The 16,767-nt window shown below is 47.6% G+C and overlaps 1 protein-coding gene across 9 annotated transcripts in view; it reads right to left on the reverse strand.

The window, feature by feature from the left end:
* The window catches only part of FAM20B (FAM20B glycosaminoglycan xylosylkinase), a 34,981-nt gene that overhangs the window by 17,682 nt on the left and 532 nt on the right, over nucleotides 1–16,767 (reverse strand). For 3 of the 9 annotated variants that reach the window (XM_078865669.1, XM_078865668.1, XM_078865672.1), the window contains exons 2-8: nucleotides 14,247–14,509; nucleotides 10,214–10,395; nucleotides 9,433–9,519; nucleotides 8,865–8,974; nucleotides 8,034–8,205; nucleotides 7,393–7,584; nucleotides 6,241–6,300 (exon numbers count right to left, since the gene is read on the reverse strand). In XM_078865669.1, coding sequence (XP_078721795.1) covers nucleotides 6,241–6,300; nucleotides 7,393–7,584; nucleotides 8,034–8,205; nucleotides 8,865–8,974; nucleotides 9,433–9,519; nucleotides 10,214–10,395; nucleotides 14,247–14,456 — 1,013 coding nt within the window. In that variant the 5' untranslated portion in view covers nucleotides 14,457–14,509. Of the gene's footprint in view, nucleotides 1–6,236; nucleotides 6,301–7,392; nucleotides 7,585–8,033; nucleotides 8,206–8,864; nucleotides 8,975–9,432; nucleotides 9,520–10,213; nucleotides 10,396–14,246; nucleotides 14,943–16,767 lie in introns of those variants that run through there. The other 6 variants (XM_078865666.1, XM_078865667.1, XM_078865674.1 and 3 more) reach the window with 4 other exon arrangements.

Consider the following 16,767-nt stretch of genomic DNA (forward strand, 5'->3'; position numbering starts at 1 on the left):
AGGGAGAGCCGTGCTCCGTCCGCTGCTCTCCTGGGGGAGAGCCGCGCTCTATCCACTACTGCCCCTGAGGCAAAGCCGTGCTCTATCCACTACTGCCCTGAGGCAAAGCCGTGCTCTGTACACTGCTGCCTTGAGGGAGTGCCGTGCTCCGTCCACTGCTGCCCTGGGGGAGAGCTGTGCTCTCTCCACTGCTGCTCTGAGGCAGAGCCGCACTCTCTCCACTGCTGGCCTGAGAGGAGCCGTGCTCTCTCCACTGCTGCCCTGGGGCAGGGCCGCGCTCTCTCCACTGCTGCCCTGGGGGAGAACTGCGCTCTCTCCACTACTGCCCTGAGGCAGAGTCGCGCTCTGTCCACTACTGACCTGAGGGGAGCCGCGCTCTCTCCGCTGCTGCCCTGGGGCAGAGCCGTGCTCCGTCCACTGCTGCCCTGAGGGAGCACCGTAGTCTCCACTGCTGGCTTAAAGGAGAGCTGCGCTATCTCCACTGCTGCCGTGAGGGAGCCTGATGCACTCTCTCCACTGCTGCCCTGAGGCAAAGTTGTGCTCCGACCGCTGCTCCACTGGGGGACACCGTGCTCCGTCTACTGCTGCCCTGGGAGAGAGCGGCACACTCTCAACTGCTGCTGCCATGAGATGTCGTGGGCGCTGCACCAGAGCAAGGAGGCTCTACTGCAGTCGTTTAACAAGTGGCTCAAGGACGATGTGCGCTCCATCCTGGACAACTTCACGGAGATCGTCAAGACAGCCAAGGGTCGTGAATGAAGAGTCCCCTGTGTGGGCTTCAGTGGGGCCGTCTGGTCGGGCAACAGAGTCACGAGAGGCCAAGCAACAACTTTCCACCAGTGGGCTGAGCTCAAGGAGGGCTAGCTCGAGCACCATCCTGCGGCGAGGAAAGGAGGTGGTGCAAGCGGTACAGCCGAACCCACAGCAGCCAAGAATCTGCTATCCCTGTCTGGAGGGGGGGGGGCTGTTCAACCCTAGCACACGGGCAAGAAGCCATGCATGTGGTGACGAGTACGGCAAGACTTTTTTTCTCGCACTCGGACTACAAGTATATGTATTTTTTTTCTGCTTTTTTCCCCCGCTTGTGTGTTAAACTGTGTGTACCCCGGATATTTTAAAGATGGCAATTCTCCCGCTGTGTATCCTACTGCTGTCCCTCCCGGCCATATCTAGTGCCACACTCAACTCTACAAACAGCTACCCTTGTTACTTTGGGTCCATATTTGTTGCTCAATTTGCCACTACACCTGCTAATGAAACAGCTTATAGACACTTCTACACTCCATCATTGGATCCTTTTAAACCCTATCTTTGTCCCATTACTTCACCAGCACTCCTTCCAAACTTCATTCTGCTCTTAAAAATAACACCATCTGCGAGCTGCTGCTATTCGTCCAAGGTTCGTCTCTCTTCATCCTTTCACAGAAAATACCTGTCCAAACTATTAATTCTACTTTTCTTATTTCTGGGTGGTATTGAGCTTCATCCTGGCCCAAATGTAAAGAACTCGTATAATTCTGTAGATTTTTCTGGCAGAAAAGGTGTTGGTGTTCTACATGTCAACATCAGTGGGCTTGTGATTAAATTAAGTCAACAAAAACTAGAAGTGGCAAATCTTGACCCGGACATTTTTTGCCTAACAGAAACGTTTCTCACTCCTGCCATCAATGACTTGCAGATTACGATTAACTACAACCTTTTTCGGCTTGACTGAGGATCTAAAGGAGGTGGAATTGCCATCTATGTTCGTAATACTATTGCATGTTCTCCAGCTCACTCCTTGTCTAAAAAAATGTTGCTTTGAAGGTCTGGCTCTCAGAATAACTCTCCCTAATAATCAACAGATAGTGGTAGTGTGCTGCTATAGACCGCCTAGTGGTAAAGATGTTGAAGCTGCATCTGCACTGAGAGAGCATCTTGCGGGCCTCCCTAAAGGTGAAATAGTTTTAGTGGGTGATCTAAATTGGAATTGGCTAAACCCGCCGGCCGTGGCCACACATTTTGCAGATGCATTTAACCTGTTTCAATTAATAAATGTCCCCACAAGACCCAACCTAAAAAATCCGGGACAGTCATCTCTGCTTGACATCCTATTGACAAATGCCCCTCACAATTTCGCACTGACTGGTGTTCTGGGTAATAACCTTAATGATCACTCCTTCATTTTTGGGGTGGGATCATCAGCCAGACCCAAAGCCCCCCCTAAATTGTTTGAGAAGCACTCCATGAGACACTTCAGCACTCAGGCATTTACTAATGATGTGCTTCACTCGGATATTGACAAGGTCTGTGATATCCCAAACCTGACTACGGCTTGGGAGACTTTCAGGTACACGTTTCTCCAAATTCTTAACAAACATGCTCCGTTGGTTACAAAGCTCATGAAAACTAGGGACAAGGCTTGGGCGTGTTCTCAGAAAAGTAATTTGGTCAATGACTGGCTAAAATACAGGATTTTAAAGAATAGATGTGTAAAAAAAATACGGCATGCAAAAATGACTACTTTTCTTCCACTCTCCTGGAATCACATGGAAATGCCAGGATTTTCTGGAAAACAATCAAATGTATCGAAAAGGCATCCAAAACAGATCATCTGCCCGTTGAGCTTAACCGAAATGGGGAATATTTTTCAGATCCCCAAAAACTAGTTGACAATTTTAACCTTCATTTTTCTGAAGCTGGTACCCTATTTGATAATGTATTGAGAGTCACCCCTGCTCATGCAAATTCCTACACCCCTATCCAAACATTAAACGAATTTAGTTTTCAGCCAATCCACGAAAGTAATGTTCTGAAACAACTGTCCTACCTCAAAGGGTCCTCCCTCTACCGGAGCAGATAGTATTCCCGTCTTTGCTCTACTAACTGTTGGTCACCTAATATACAAACCTATAGCCCATATTTTCAACCTGTCTATCAAAGAAGCATCAGTCCCTCTAGAATGGAAACATTCCTATGTTCGTCCACTTCATAAAGGGGGCCCTAAAAATGATCCAAATAACTACCGACCTATCTCAATTTTGTCCCCGTCAATGAAAAATTTTGAAAAATTATTGAACTACCAAATTAGCAATTTCCTGTCCGCCAACAATCTATTACATCTAAAACAATCTGGGTTCCGAAAAAAATACAGCACCACATCTGCTGCATTAGACTCTCTGAATCACATTTACAGTAGTCTTGATAATAAGCAGTACTGCGCCTGTCTTTTTCTTGACTTGTCCAAAGCTTTGATACAGCAGACCACAACATCCTGCTTAGTAAAATAAGCTGCCTCGGTTTTTCCGAAAACACAGTAAAATGGTTAAAAAATTACCTCTTTTCTCGCACCCAAACTGTATTCACAGATGGTTGGAGGTCAAACAGTGTTAAGATAACAAAAGGGGTTCCACAGGGTTCCATTCTCGGCCCCCTCTTGTTCTCTCTTTTTGCTTGTGTTGAACTGGATCATTCCAGGGTAAATCTTTTTGCAGATGACACGGTACTGATTACTGCTGGCCGCTCTCCAGATGACATGATTGCTAAGCTCCAGAGTGATTTCAACAAACTACAACATCAGCTAGATGCTCTTAAACTAGTCCTAAAACCTGCCAAAACCAAGGTGCTATGCTTCTCACCAGGACTAAAGCGGGAAGTTATTTTCCCCCAATTACATTCCTTAAATAATGATCAAATAGAGCAAGTCAAGATCTATAAGTATCATGGGTTCATCCTGGATTCAAAACTGAATTTTGAAGATCACATTGATTATATTGGGAAAAAGACAAAAATTAAAATTGGTTTTCTGTATCGACACAAGCACTGCTTGCCCCCTATGTTCTGTTTGGAAGCTACCATACTGCCTCTACCTGATTACTGTGACATCGTGTATAAATCAGCCCCAAGTACTGTACAGAAGAAGCTTGACTCAATGTATCACTCGGCCTTAAGATTTGCATTGAACTGCCCATATAGGACTCACCACTGTGATCTCTACATTGGATCAAACTTAACATCTCTGAATGTTCGACGGCTTGTGCACTAGATCTTATTTATTCATGATGTACTTACAAAAAAATCCGCAGATTACCTGCTGGATCTCCTCTCTGTTTCAAAGAACAAATTTGACCTAAGGTCTACACTCATTTACCAGCTTCATATTCCCTATTGCCGTACATATACTGGAGGAAGGGCCTTTGCTATTGATGCCCCCAGGGTCTGGAATGCTATTGCCAATAAATTGGAACTTGAGTCACTACCTATGAGATCTTCATTCAAAACTGCTCTAGTGGAGTTGTACACCCCTAGCTGCCAGTGCTATTCAGTGGCCTAAAATAAAATGTTTCGCTCTGGATGATCGCTGCAAAGTATGACCTGTGTTTTTATTTAGTGTGCTGATCTTAAAGATGCATTGAAAAATTATCATACTCCGATTAATGCTCCTACTGTTGTGGAGTGACTCATGCAGCCAGCTATGGCTGCAGGGTTTTGGTAGTACATGTTGTTTGTCGTTTATTGTGAAAATTCCAGTTTAACACACAAGCGGGGGAAAAAAAGCAGAAAAAAAATACATATACTTGTAGTCCGAGTGCGAGAAAAAAAGTCTTGCCGTACTCGTCACCACATGCATGGCTTCTTGCCCGTGTGCTAGGGTTGAACAGCCCCCCCCCTCCAGACAGGGATAGCAGATTCTTGGCTGCTGTGGGTTCGGCTGTACCGCTTGCACCACCTCCTTTCCTCGCCGCAGGATGGTGCTCGAGCTAGCCCTCCTTGAGCTCAGCCCACTGGTGGAAAGTTGTTGCTTGGCCTCTCGTGACTCTGTTGCCCGACCAGACGGCCCCACTGAAGCCCACACAGGGGACTCTTCATTCACGACCCTTGGCTATCTTGACGATCTCCGTGAAGTTGTCCAGGATGGAGCGCACATCGTCCTTGAGCCACTTGTTAAACGACTGCAGTAGAGCCTCCTTGCTCTGGTGCAGCGCCCACGACATCTCATGGCAGCAGCAGTTGAGAGTGTGCCGCTCTCTCCCAGGGCAGCAGTAGACGGAGCACGGTGTCCCCCAGTGGAGCAGCGGTCGGAGCACAACTTTGCCTCAGGGCAGCAGTGGAGAGAGTGATCACTGTTTCATTGCTTTATTTTGGTGATTTCGAAAAGTTTACTGGTTTGGCCACGTTTGTTTGTTGTAGTACGGAGTAAGACCGATGGCCTTAATCTAAGTTGTCTTGTGGTTGTTGTTGTTGTTTGACTTGCATCCCACTGGGATTTTTGTACACAGCCTTGGTGTACGGTGTTTTTTCTGCAATATTTTGCTGTCTTTTCTTGGATTTTCTGTTTGCACTTAGTCACATATTCACTTTAAGATGTTTTCTTGTTCATGTTTTTGTTTTTTGTTTGTTGCGGTTGCACCCGATTCAAGAGCCGAATGGCTCACAGGGCTATGTCTAATAAATGAACTTGAACTTGTCTTTCGGTAAAGCCACGTAGATTAAAAAAATAATAAAAATATCACGACATTTCGATTGCAACACAAGCAATACTATTTTTTCCAAGGGTGTACTTAACTCCGCGACTGGGGTACCAATCATTCCGAAATCAGTGCTACTCCACGATGTCGAAACGCATCGCTGAGATGAGTCGATTGCCGCATCGCCGACCATTAACAGACTAAAAATGACTGCATCGCGGACATTATGTGAGAGCCGGGGTACTATGGTACCCCGGGGATACCGCCATGAGGTTCATATTATGCTTCCTGTTTTGGCAGAAATGTAATTCCTATATTCGATTAACAGTAATTTTGGTTAAAAGTAGTTTTTGTGGAACGGATTAATAATGTTAACTGAGGGACTACTTATAGTAATGATGTTATATCTGCACAAAATAAACAAATATCAGTTTTTGTTAAGTTTATGATACATAAATCTTGACTTAAAGCTTTTGTGACTGCAGGCATTCATATTCATCTTCTTGGTTCTTTCGGTAAAGTCACGTAGAAGGGAAGTAATAAAATAATAAAAATAAAACATAATAAAATGAAATAATTCTATTCTTTGGGTCTTTCGGTAAAGCCACGTAGATAGAAAAAATAATAAAATAAAAATCAATAAAAATCACGACGTTTCGATCGCAACACAAGCAAAAAGACCTGAAGACGATTGCTTGTGTTGCGATCGAAACGTAGTGATTTTGATTTTATTATTTATTCTATCTTCGTGGCTTTACCGAAAGATCCAAAGAAGATTATGATACATACTTACATGCAACATTGATAAAGCGGGGCAAGAATACTTCTTTCATCAAGATCAGGGTTTCCAAAACTGTAAATGTGAAAACCAGAAAGCAGGACATTTTAGTTCACAGTTTAAAGTTTTAATTGACAGTTTTTATTTTCAGTTCAAATGTTATCTAAAAAAAAAACGATTGCCAAATATACCTTCAGCAATGTACTGAACACACATGTTGGGACAATCAAGTTGCCATCCACTGAGCTGATATGAATTAATAAAGTGAATAAGCAGGCAACACCACTTGCTTCCCACGCCGGTTTCCACACAGCCCCCTTCTCGGAGTGCATCTCATCAGCAGCAGATAGGTTTTGATATTCCGTGTCTCATCAGTAGTCAGGCTGGCTTAAACCAATGCTGTTGAACTGCCGTATGTTTATTGGCAAGGACCCACTGTTAGATATGGTTCTTAGTTCGACGCGATACTGTATAACACACAACACGAAATTATCATCAGTGTCCATACTCTTTGGTTCTTTCGGTAAAGTCACGTAGGTAGAAAAAAATAATACATCACAACGTTTCGATCGCAACACAAGCGACCGCCATCAGGTGAGACAATCACAGCAGGGAAACTTTCTGTGATAGCTGCTGTGAAACTGTTTCAGCAGTTTCCCGGCTGTGATTGTCTCACCTGATGACGGTCGCTTGTGTTGCCATCGAAACGTCGTGATCTATTATTTTTTTCTACCTACATGACTTTACCGAAATAACCAAAGAGTATGGATTTCTGCAGTCACGAAAGCTTCAAATCCAGATTATCATCAGTGTCATTGTGGAGATCACATGACAATATACGTGGAGGCAATATGCTTCCTTTCCATAAGGCTTAATGTCTGCTTATTTATTTAGTTCCTTGGGCGCCGCATTGGCGAGATGTTAACTACCTCTCCTGGTATACAGGAGGTCGTGGATTAAATCCTGACCCTGATGTCTGCTCTATATTTGGAGTTTGGATGTTCTCTCCCCGGCGTCGCGTGGATTTTTCTCTGGTTCCTCCGGTTTTTTCCTCCATATTTAGAAACATGTGTTACTCATAACTAATGTTTTTTTGCGATATTAATTAGACATGCTTAGCGGACACAAGAAATAAACGTGTGGCGTGTGCCGGAGCAGTGAGCCTACCTCTTGGCATTGTCCAGTAAGATGACCATGCTGGCACCGCCATCATCCTGGAAGCTCTCATAGTGGTGCCTGTCCGCGTTCCCCATGAGGAAGTCGAAGATGGCGGTGTCCACCACATCCAGGAGCCGCGGGCCCGTGTCGTACGGGGGCGTCTTCTTCACCGCCTCGCAGTAGTTGTTGTCGTACTCCCACCTAAACGTTCGACAGCAGCGACCACCAGGGCAGCAGCCCTCATGCGGGGCTCATCGACACTCAAAGCAACGCCGGGCACGGGGAGTGGCGTCCCAAACAAGAACCCGCATGAAGACCCAATGAAGGAACAGCCTGGGTATCTCTCTGCTGTCCCGACGGCAGTGGGGACCGCTCTCAACCGCATCCTAACAACAACACCATATAGAGGAACGACGTGTGGTGATATTTCCTCCATAAATTGAGCGATCAAGCATTCACCCAGCTGCAAATACGGCGAGGTGCAAACCATCAGTCATGCATCAAACAATGACTGCCCAATAACAACACGTGTGTTCTGGTGGAAAAAGCTAAATGTCTTAAAACATTGAACATACAATTGTAGTGCCGGTCGCTGGCTTTTATCTGATGCCATACAAGAGAAGAAGGGGTAAAGCGTATTGTTTCGTCACCTGGCCAGTTTGCCCTCCCGGTAGGTGCGCCCCCATGGGTGGCGGTGCTTCTGCAGGGGCCAGGACTCGGGCAGCCACAATGTCACCGAGCCTTCCATCAGCTCACCATCGGCACACGCCGGCTCCGACTCGCGGCAGTAATAGCACTTCCCGTAAAAGCACGTGTTGTTTCCTGGAATGGCAGCACGAGACAGAATGTTAATTTTAGGTGTGATAGCCGCACTTGAGAATAAATGTCATCCTTCTAGAATAGGTCAGGTCAGGTCAGGTTCGATTGCAATGTGAATGTGGGACTTTTCCCGCTATAAAAACCCATTCGCCCTGCAGTTCACGTTCACTGCTGTGTCCCTCGTGTGGAAACACCGTAGTATACGGATAGGGACCAAGTCAAGTTTATTTGTTTAACCAGGTAGGAATTCAAGAGTGACTTGGATAGACATGTTTGCGAGAGTGACCTGGGTCACTGACATGAAAAAAACGAAAACAAGGAATAAATAAAGTACAAAAATGAAACAAACAGAAATAGCGCAAAAGCAACTGCATAGCGACAGGAGAAATAGAAAAAAGATTCATCAACGTTAAATTTTCAATTCCCTGTCACCAAGTCGGCTCGGGCAGATCATGCCCACGTGCGGTGTCCGGAGAGATGCCATGCCGGAGATGCGTCCTCTACCGGCCCATTTCCACCACTGCCCCTCAAGCAATACCATATAACTCTACCGGGTTTGTTTTTATTTGTTCCCAGGTTATTTTACTGTTAAATCATCGACACAAACGATTCCCCCGTCACGACGAAAATGCGGGCCCTCCCCCAGCTCGTCCGCGGGTCACCTTGCACCAGGAAGGTGGCGAGCAGCTGCTCGGTGGCCACGGCCCTCAGCTCGGAGTGCAGGTTCACGTGGCGGCCCACGACGAGCGGCGCACGGCGGAACCCTAGGATCCTGCGTGCGTGCAAAAAAATTAGCAAAGCCAACGGCCTCCAGGCGCGTTCACCCTGGCTCGGGTCCCGTGTCCTTTTACCATCCACTCCGCTGACGAAATGTGTGTATACATTTAACCTCTGTCGTGTACGCACAGAAACTCTACAAGATGTTAAAATGTGTTACGAGAAAATCTGGTCAAACTCAGAACTGACCAGGTCGGCTCAGTGGTAGAGCGAGCGGCTTGCATTTGAAAAGTTGCGAGTTCAAATCCTGGTTTGGGAGTTGACTCAGCCCATCATCACTCTGGGGTTAATAAAATAAACACCACTTTATGGGGAAGTAAAGAGTGGTTGTCCTATTTTTAGACTCGTGCCCGCCAAAGGAATGTGGAACTTTCACCGCTGATTGCGGTCTGTAAACTGTAGGCGTAATTATATGTATTTGTGCTGATGTGTCTTCATGTGTAACGTGCTTGCCTGTCCAGGTGAAATGCTGCCACTTCAGCGTTGTGCCGGTCATAGCCTGCATACGGTTCTCCTTCCACAATATAGTCCCGGCTGTACCTAAAATAAACAGAGAACATTATATTCGTTATTCAAGTCCTTCTCATAGCGCAATTGCTCTCGCGACGGAAGGCGCTTTGCTTACGCTTTGTAATCTTTACAGGAACTGGGAGAGAGTTTGAGACTAATTGCAGAGTGGCCGGCAGTGGGTTCTTCGTAGATGTGCTAGAAAACCGTGAACGTGAGCGGGTGGATGAATAAGTAGATAGGTGAGTAGAGGGGCCAGACAGTAAGAACATGTGTGCAAGTGGGTCAGTGGGCGAGCAGGTGGGTGAGTAGATGGGCCGGACACCACAAAACATCTTGATATTTTGGTCCATGGGACATTTAATGTGGCGAGGAAGAAGGTGTTTAATGTAACAATTCAGATGACCTAAAGCAGCTTCATCACTCCGCCTGTTTGCCCGGGAAAGCCTAAACAAGTCTCCTTTTCAGGAGGGTCGTGCCAAGTTTTTACAGTAGGTGGTGATGTATGATCCTAAATTGAGTAATATGCGGGCAATTCGTTAAATTTGGACAATAACACCAGCACACAATGATCCTACTCTTGTAAGTAGCGCCATACGATCTTCAACATCAACTGTGGTGCGTTTTTTACGGTTAAAACAACCGCTGAAATAACCAGAGCGGCCGATACAAAGTTCTTGACACGACTGATAAAAGTCTAAAACTTCCAGCATGTAAGCAGGCTTACCTCTTGGGTTTGAAGACCACCTTCTGCCCTCCCTCAAGCAAAAACAAGGCCTTCAGCTGCGTTCCCCGATATCCGATGTCGGCTTTCACGATGCGCTGCGTCGACATGGCACGAAGTACGGCTCCCAGCTCTGGAACCAGCTCTGGATAGACTTCCCTGGGAAGCACCCATTGTGAGGCCACCTGCAACACAAGGACACACCACCAACTCGAATCTGTAAGTTGTGACACAAAAACCTTATCGTTGCAACACACTTAGAATTTGTGTTGCCTTCAGGAAAGTGTCAATGGGGTGCCCAAAGTGTGAAGGTAAAGGTTCTCTCCTTTATATGAGGGTCAAAAGGAGCATGGCAGCAGCAACCAATGATGGGCTGTACTGATGAGTCCTCGTCTAACAGTTGTGTCTCTGTTTCACCGCTGCCTAGTGGGTTGGCCACAATCTCAAATCCTTGAGTTGGTGGCCTAAATGACATGGCCACACAATCAGTTCTTCTGAGCTGGTGGTCTGGAAAAGGCCGACAGCTTTTTTACATGCGATGCTGCACAACGTGTGTGTTGTTAAACCTAGGACACATCACCACTACTGGATTATGGGACAAAGAACGGATGCTGATGTGGAATTAATACAGAGTGGACGAGCGAAAGACAAAAATAGATGCAAGACAAATAGGATACAGGCCAAGAGAGTACAGTATGACAGCACAAAAGATGCAACAGTGCACAAATGCAGTACCAAAGACAAGAAAATGCCACTTAGATAAAAAAAACACTAAAGAATAGATTTGTCAAACTCTTTGGTTCTTTCGGTAAAGTTACGTAGGTATAAAATATATTAAATCACGACGTTTCGGGCGCAACACAAGCGTCCGTCATCAGGTGGGACAACAACAGCAAGAAACAATTGAAGTGGGCAAAAGGCTGCTGTAACAAGAGGCTATATAGGTAAGAGAGGGGGAGGAGCAAGGGGGGAGAGATAGAGAGGGGTGTGGGGTAGGGGGAGGCGAGTGCTGCGAGAACGTTTAGAGGATGAGCAGACAAAAGAGGGATAAAAGGGCGAGCACGGCAAAATGCCCGGGGGTGGAGTGAGCGGGGCTGGGATTGGGAGGCTGAAGAAGCTGGAGATGCTGAAATGAAAGCAACACGATAAAGCAGTTAAGGTTTTACCTGGTTAATAACATCCTTCCAATGATTGCTCAATTTGTATCCATCTTCTCGGTTGAAGTTATGTCTATGTTTATATATCTGTATGGCTTCATGAACAAACCTTTGATAGTAGCCCTAAGGTTTGCAGAGTACCTTGGTCTCGGAAATCAACACTATCATGAGAGCCCACAGCGTTATAGCCATGGTCAGCCACGGCGGAGGTATTAGTTCTGCCGTGTTTCAGATCTACTTGTGCTCGCGAACACGGTCCGAGATATGTCATTTCGTTTCCCCAATGTAACACCCACCACAGGTGCAACTTAGTTTGTAGACTCCAGGATATTGCATGTCAGGAATGACATCCTTCACAGATGGGATTAGATCACGGATTTTGTGTACTGTACTAAATCGGACCTGGATCTTGTGTTTGTTTAAGATTTAGGAAATATTTTTGGGAACGCCAGCTATGTATGGTAACGTGATGGTTTTGATCGGCGTCTCAGAGGGTTGTCTCTCCATGGTTGGAGAAACAGCTTTGCAAATAATGCGGTCCGAGTACCCATTCATCTTGAGGGCCTGGTGTACGTGTTCCAGTTCACTGGCTAGCTGGTGTTGGTCAGAAATACAGTGGGCCCTATGGTGTAGTGTTTTGATGAGGGAATTCTTCTGTGCCGGATGGTGGTGGGAACCAGGTTTCAGATAGGAATCTGTGTGGGTGGCTTTCCTGTAGACAGTGTCCCAACAAGCCATCAGGTCTCTTCTCAAACAAAACATCCAGGAATGGTAGCGTACTATCCTTCTCCACTTCCATGGTGAATTTGATGGATGGGTGTAGAAATTGGTTCAATGCTGGCAGGTCATGTGGCCAAATGACGAAAGTGTCATCTCCATATCTCTTCCACAAGGGAGGACGTAGGGTGGATGCCTAGATGGCATCCGTTTCAAATTTCTCCATGAAATTATTCGCTATCACTGGTGATAAGGGGGAACCCATGGGGGTACCTTCATTTTGTTTGTAGACAGTACCATTCCAGGTGAAGTAAGTGTTGGTAAGGCAGTGCCTAACCAGAGTAGGAACGTCAGGGTTCAGTCTCTGTTGGACTAAATCTTCAATTATTGCTAAGGTGTCAGGCACAGGAACCTTGGTGAACAGAGAAACTACATCAAAGCTGACGAGAAAAAAATCTAGGGACAGTAAAATGCCCTTGATTAGAGAGACCAAGTGAGCTGAGTTATGTACTGCCAAGGTAGTCTTGCCACTGAATGGAAGCAAGGTATCAGACAGAAAACGGGCCAGTTTGTAGGTAGGTGAGTTGATAGGGGAAACGATGGGCCGAAGTGGAGTGCCTTCTTTATGGATTCTATGGAAGACCATAGCATCTGGGTGGTCTAGTAGCAGAAGGTTTTAGGGAGAGCCGTTTGACTGGTTCGATTAGATAAGTCGAACTGGTAATGATATTGTTGTTTTTTGTAGTCAGGCTGTTAGTAGGATCTTTGTTGATTTAGGTGTAACTGTCATCATTAAGAAGGTCCTGGATTTTGTTGTTGTATGTGATTTTATTCATGACAGTAGCACTGCCCTTGTCGGCCGAGAGGATGACTGTCATCTCTCTTTTTCAATTTTGCGAGTTCAGAGCGCTCGTCTTTGCTGATGTTACTAATGGGTTTCTTAGCATTTTTAAGGATGGTGGCAATTTCAGATCTAGCAACGTCTGTCGGGATGTCCCAAGTCTTTGAGGGCTACGTCGACCTGGAAGATTAAATCATCCACTGAGAGATGTTTAGGGGTGACTGTGAAATTAAACCATTTAGCTAGTACCGATTTTAGGCTATCGGAAATTGGGATGTTACTCTGATTGATGACAATCTTGTTAACATCTAACTTTTTAATATGTGGATCTGGCTTCTATTTTGACAGGAGGTTGAATTTAGCTATCAAGTTAACTCTACATTTGGTTGACATTGAATTAGCAGAGGAGACGGTCATGCTATCTACATGGTCCCAATCAGAAGTGGACATTTTATCTCTTAATATTAAGTGTGATTGTAAGAGAGTCTTGTCTAAATTATCAAGTTCAAATCGGAGCAATCTTATTCTCTCTGAGATTAGTGATAGGCTGCCTTTAAACAAGATCAATCCCTATTTTGTCTGCTCATCCTCTAAACGTTCTCGCAGCACTCCCCTCCCCCAACCCCACACCCCCCCCTCTCTATCTCTCCCCCATTGCTCCTCCCCCTCTCTTACCTATATAGCCTCTTGTTACAGGAGCATTTTGCCCACTTCAGCAATTGTTTCTTGCTGTGGTTGTCCCACCTGATGACGGACGCTTGTGTTGTGCCCGAAACGTCGTGATTTAATATATTTTATATTATACCTACATGACTTTACCGAAAGAACCAAAGAGTATGGATCCCTTCAGTGACGAACTTCAAATCTAAATAGATTTGTCAGCCAGGAGATCAGCGTTGAAGTTAGAGTTTCATGGCAAATGCAGTGCCGGAGTACAAAATGCTAGCACAGGATATACAGTTCTACACATACGAAACTATGCACCTCGAATGCAGACACGCACAAGAGAATTATATTTATATTCAGAGAACAGTCTCCAGCAAGCACAATAATATGAACTTCATTTTTAAAGAGCTCTCACAAAACGCACTTGCAAATAATGACCGAGTGGTGGGTAAACGTGCTCCTAGAATTGTAGCGCGCTCTTTCAAATCGTACCGAGTAGAACCCCAACGTCTACCGACACATGGGCAGATGCCGTCCCAGACACAAGTGAGAACTCAAAGAGGCCAGCATATAGTCTCAATTGCAAGAGTAAGCCGGGTTACATTTTATCCATCGCTCGTGGACGTGACTCGGCAGGCCCGCGGGAAAGTCGTACCTCCCATGGCGAGTGCAGCGGGCTGGGCAGGGTGGCGTGCATGTCCACAGCCGCCCCTCTCTGCAGGAAGCGGCGGAAGCTTTGCAGGTCTTGAGGGTTGGCCCAGGGGAAGTCGGCAGAGGGATCGGAGCTCTCCAGTATGAAGAGCTTCGTGAGGATAAAGGCCACCAGCAGGATGGCCAGCAAAGCCACGCGCTGCTTCAGCTTCATGACTTTCAGCTCTTGATGAAGAAACTCGGCGGAAATTCTTCACTGCAGAGACGCTGGGAGGCGCGCGCGCTCTTTGACATTCAGTATCTGGGCGGTGTGCCACCTCCTCGACTGACAGCTGGTATCACTCAACAGCTTGTACTTTCATATATATCGAGGGTTCTCACCTGCACTTATTAACCGGGCGTTTTCCTGTTTTGCCGACGAGTAAAAAACATTCCATGGCACACGCCACCTGTCGCTTAGCACGAGTTTATCTGCATTAGATGTCACGCTTCGGCCGTTCGTTAAAAGAGTAATGTTAAAAATGTATATTATAGCTTAGTAGTTAACGGTTTGTACATTTCAGCTTAACGCACATAATGGTATTAAGTTATGTTCCAATCTCTAGGCGGCACTGAAGAGCCAATAGCTCCTTGAAGCTGCTGCTGAATTCGCCATGCTCTTCATCGATGGTCCTCATCCACTGCAACAACACGACAAGAGCTACCCAGCTAAATAGAGCGCTTCAGTCCTGTACACACGAAGCAGTCAACCACACAACACAGGAATATGTGGTGCCACGACCGCGGAGCCACTCCGCAAGCGCCGCGATTCCCCCCCTACCCCCGCCCTGAACGCACACACGCCGCACACACACACGTAGTGTCCCAGCGGGAGATCGCCTGGCACCACGGGTTTTCATCCGAAGGGCCCCTAGGGCATAAAATTGTATGGCGCACAAAAGTTCACCGGGCCAGCCACAATCAGTCACTCACAGCACCGGGGAGGGGCCAGGGTGAAATATTAAGCAAGCAGCACAGACGATGATGTCAGGGGGATATCCTAAGGCACACTCGCGGGTGTGTATTCGCCAGCCGGGTGGCCTCCCAGATTAAACCGGCTGAGTCAGGGGTTAATGAACACGGGCGCAGAGATAATGGGCCGAAAAATAGCTCAGCGTAATGCTCCAGGTAAGGGCAGAAAAACGTTTGAAAATCAAAAGGTAGGTGCATGATTGGCTGCGCAGGATGACATAATGTAACCCTGGATTTTTTAAATCACAGGGCATAAGGGGAGCCGAAAAAAGTTAAGGGAGTTCTGATCTCCACCCGCTTGGTGACCCAGACTGACTCCCTGCCAGCCTGCCTCTTCGAGCCGCTTGCAGCGTCCATGAGACGCCAGCGAGTGCCGCCACGAGACAGCGATAGGCAAGGTTCTCTCCCATCTCCGTCCCTCCACCGCGTCCGTGCGACGCCATGAGAATGGCTGCGAGGTATGTAACAGGGCGCGTGAGTATCTGGGGAATTGGATAGTGATAGGATAGGCTCTGCTCGTAGAATATTTCCTCCGGGCAGTGCAGAGTTTTTGCCCCGCGAATAAAGACATTAGCACAGAGCTTCAGCACAGTATTTGTGATTCAAGTGTGCGTGTTTGCGCAGACGCTTTAAAGCGAGTCTTAGCGCGGGTGCGGGGTAGCGAATACCCACTCGCCGGCGCGCGTATTCATGCAGCCGTTTGATGCTAGTCTTTGTGCGGACGCATATTAGAGTCTGATCGCCGGCAGGGGCGTGCGCATGCTTGCCGCTGCTGTAGTATTAACTTTGGTGTACGGGTGCGTGTGGAGTAACCCCGTGCGGCGGTGAGCCAGCAAGTTAGCGATCTCCCTCAGAGGAGGCGCTAACGCGGGGGGGCCGAACACCCGGTTGGCAGGAACCCGGCAGGGGCCGATTGACGTGGTGGAGGAGGGAGTGGAGGAGGGAGTGGAGGGGGTGGACATCGCGCCCCACCTGCCCGACGAAAGCAGTGGGGTGGACGCCGGCCCCCACATATACAATGATCCGCGTTACAATAATTCACCGCCTCCTGTAATGGTGAGGAATCGGGGAAAACAACCCGGAATTGGAGAGCCTTGCAAACATTTCTGACCTCAACCTGAGCGCTGGGGGAGGCTACCTGGATGGTGGAGGGAAGCTACCTGGACGGTGGGGCTACCTGGGCGGTGGGGGAGGCTACCTGGGTGGTGGGGGAGGCTACCTGGGCGGAGGAGGGGGGGCGACCTGGGCGGTGGAGGGGGGGCGACCTGGGCGGTGGGGGGGGGGGCTACCTGGGCGGTGGAGGAGGGGCGACCTGGGCGGTGGGGAAGGCTACCTGGGCGGTAGAGGGGGGGGCTACCTGGGCGGTAGAGGGGGGGGCTACCTGGGCGGTGGATGGGGGGCTACCTGGGCGGAGGGGGGCTACCTCGGCGGTGGAACGGGGGGCTACCTGGGCGGTGGGCTGTCGCGGCTCGGTTCATCGCGGGTCGTGGTGGAGCGTCCCCGGAGAGGAGTTG

Source organism: Lampetra fluviatilis, chromosome 20 (assembly GCF_964198595.1).
Source record: "Lampetra fluviatilis chromosome 20, kcLamFluv1.1, whole genome shotgun sequence".
NCBI lineage: Eukaryota > Metazoa > Chordata > Hyperoartia > Petromyzontiformes > Petromyzontidae > Lampetra > Lampetra fluviatilis.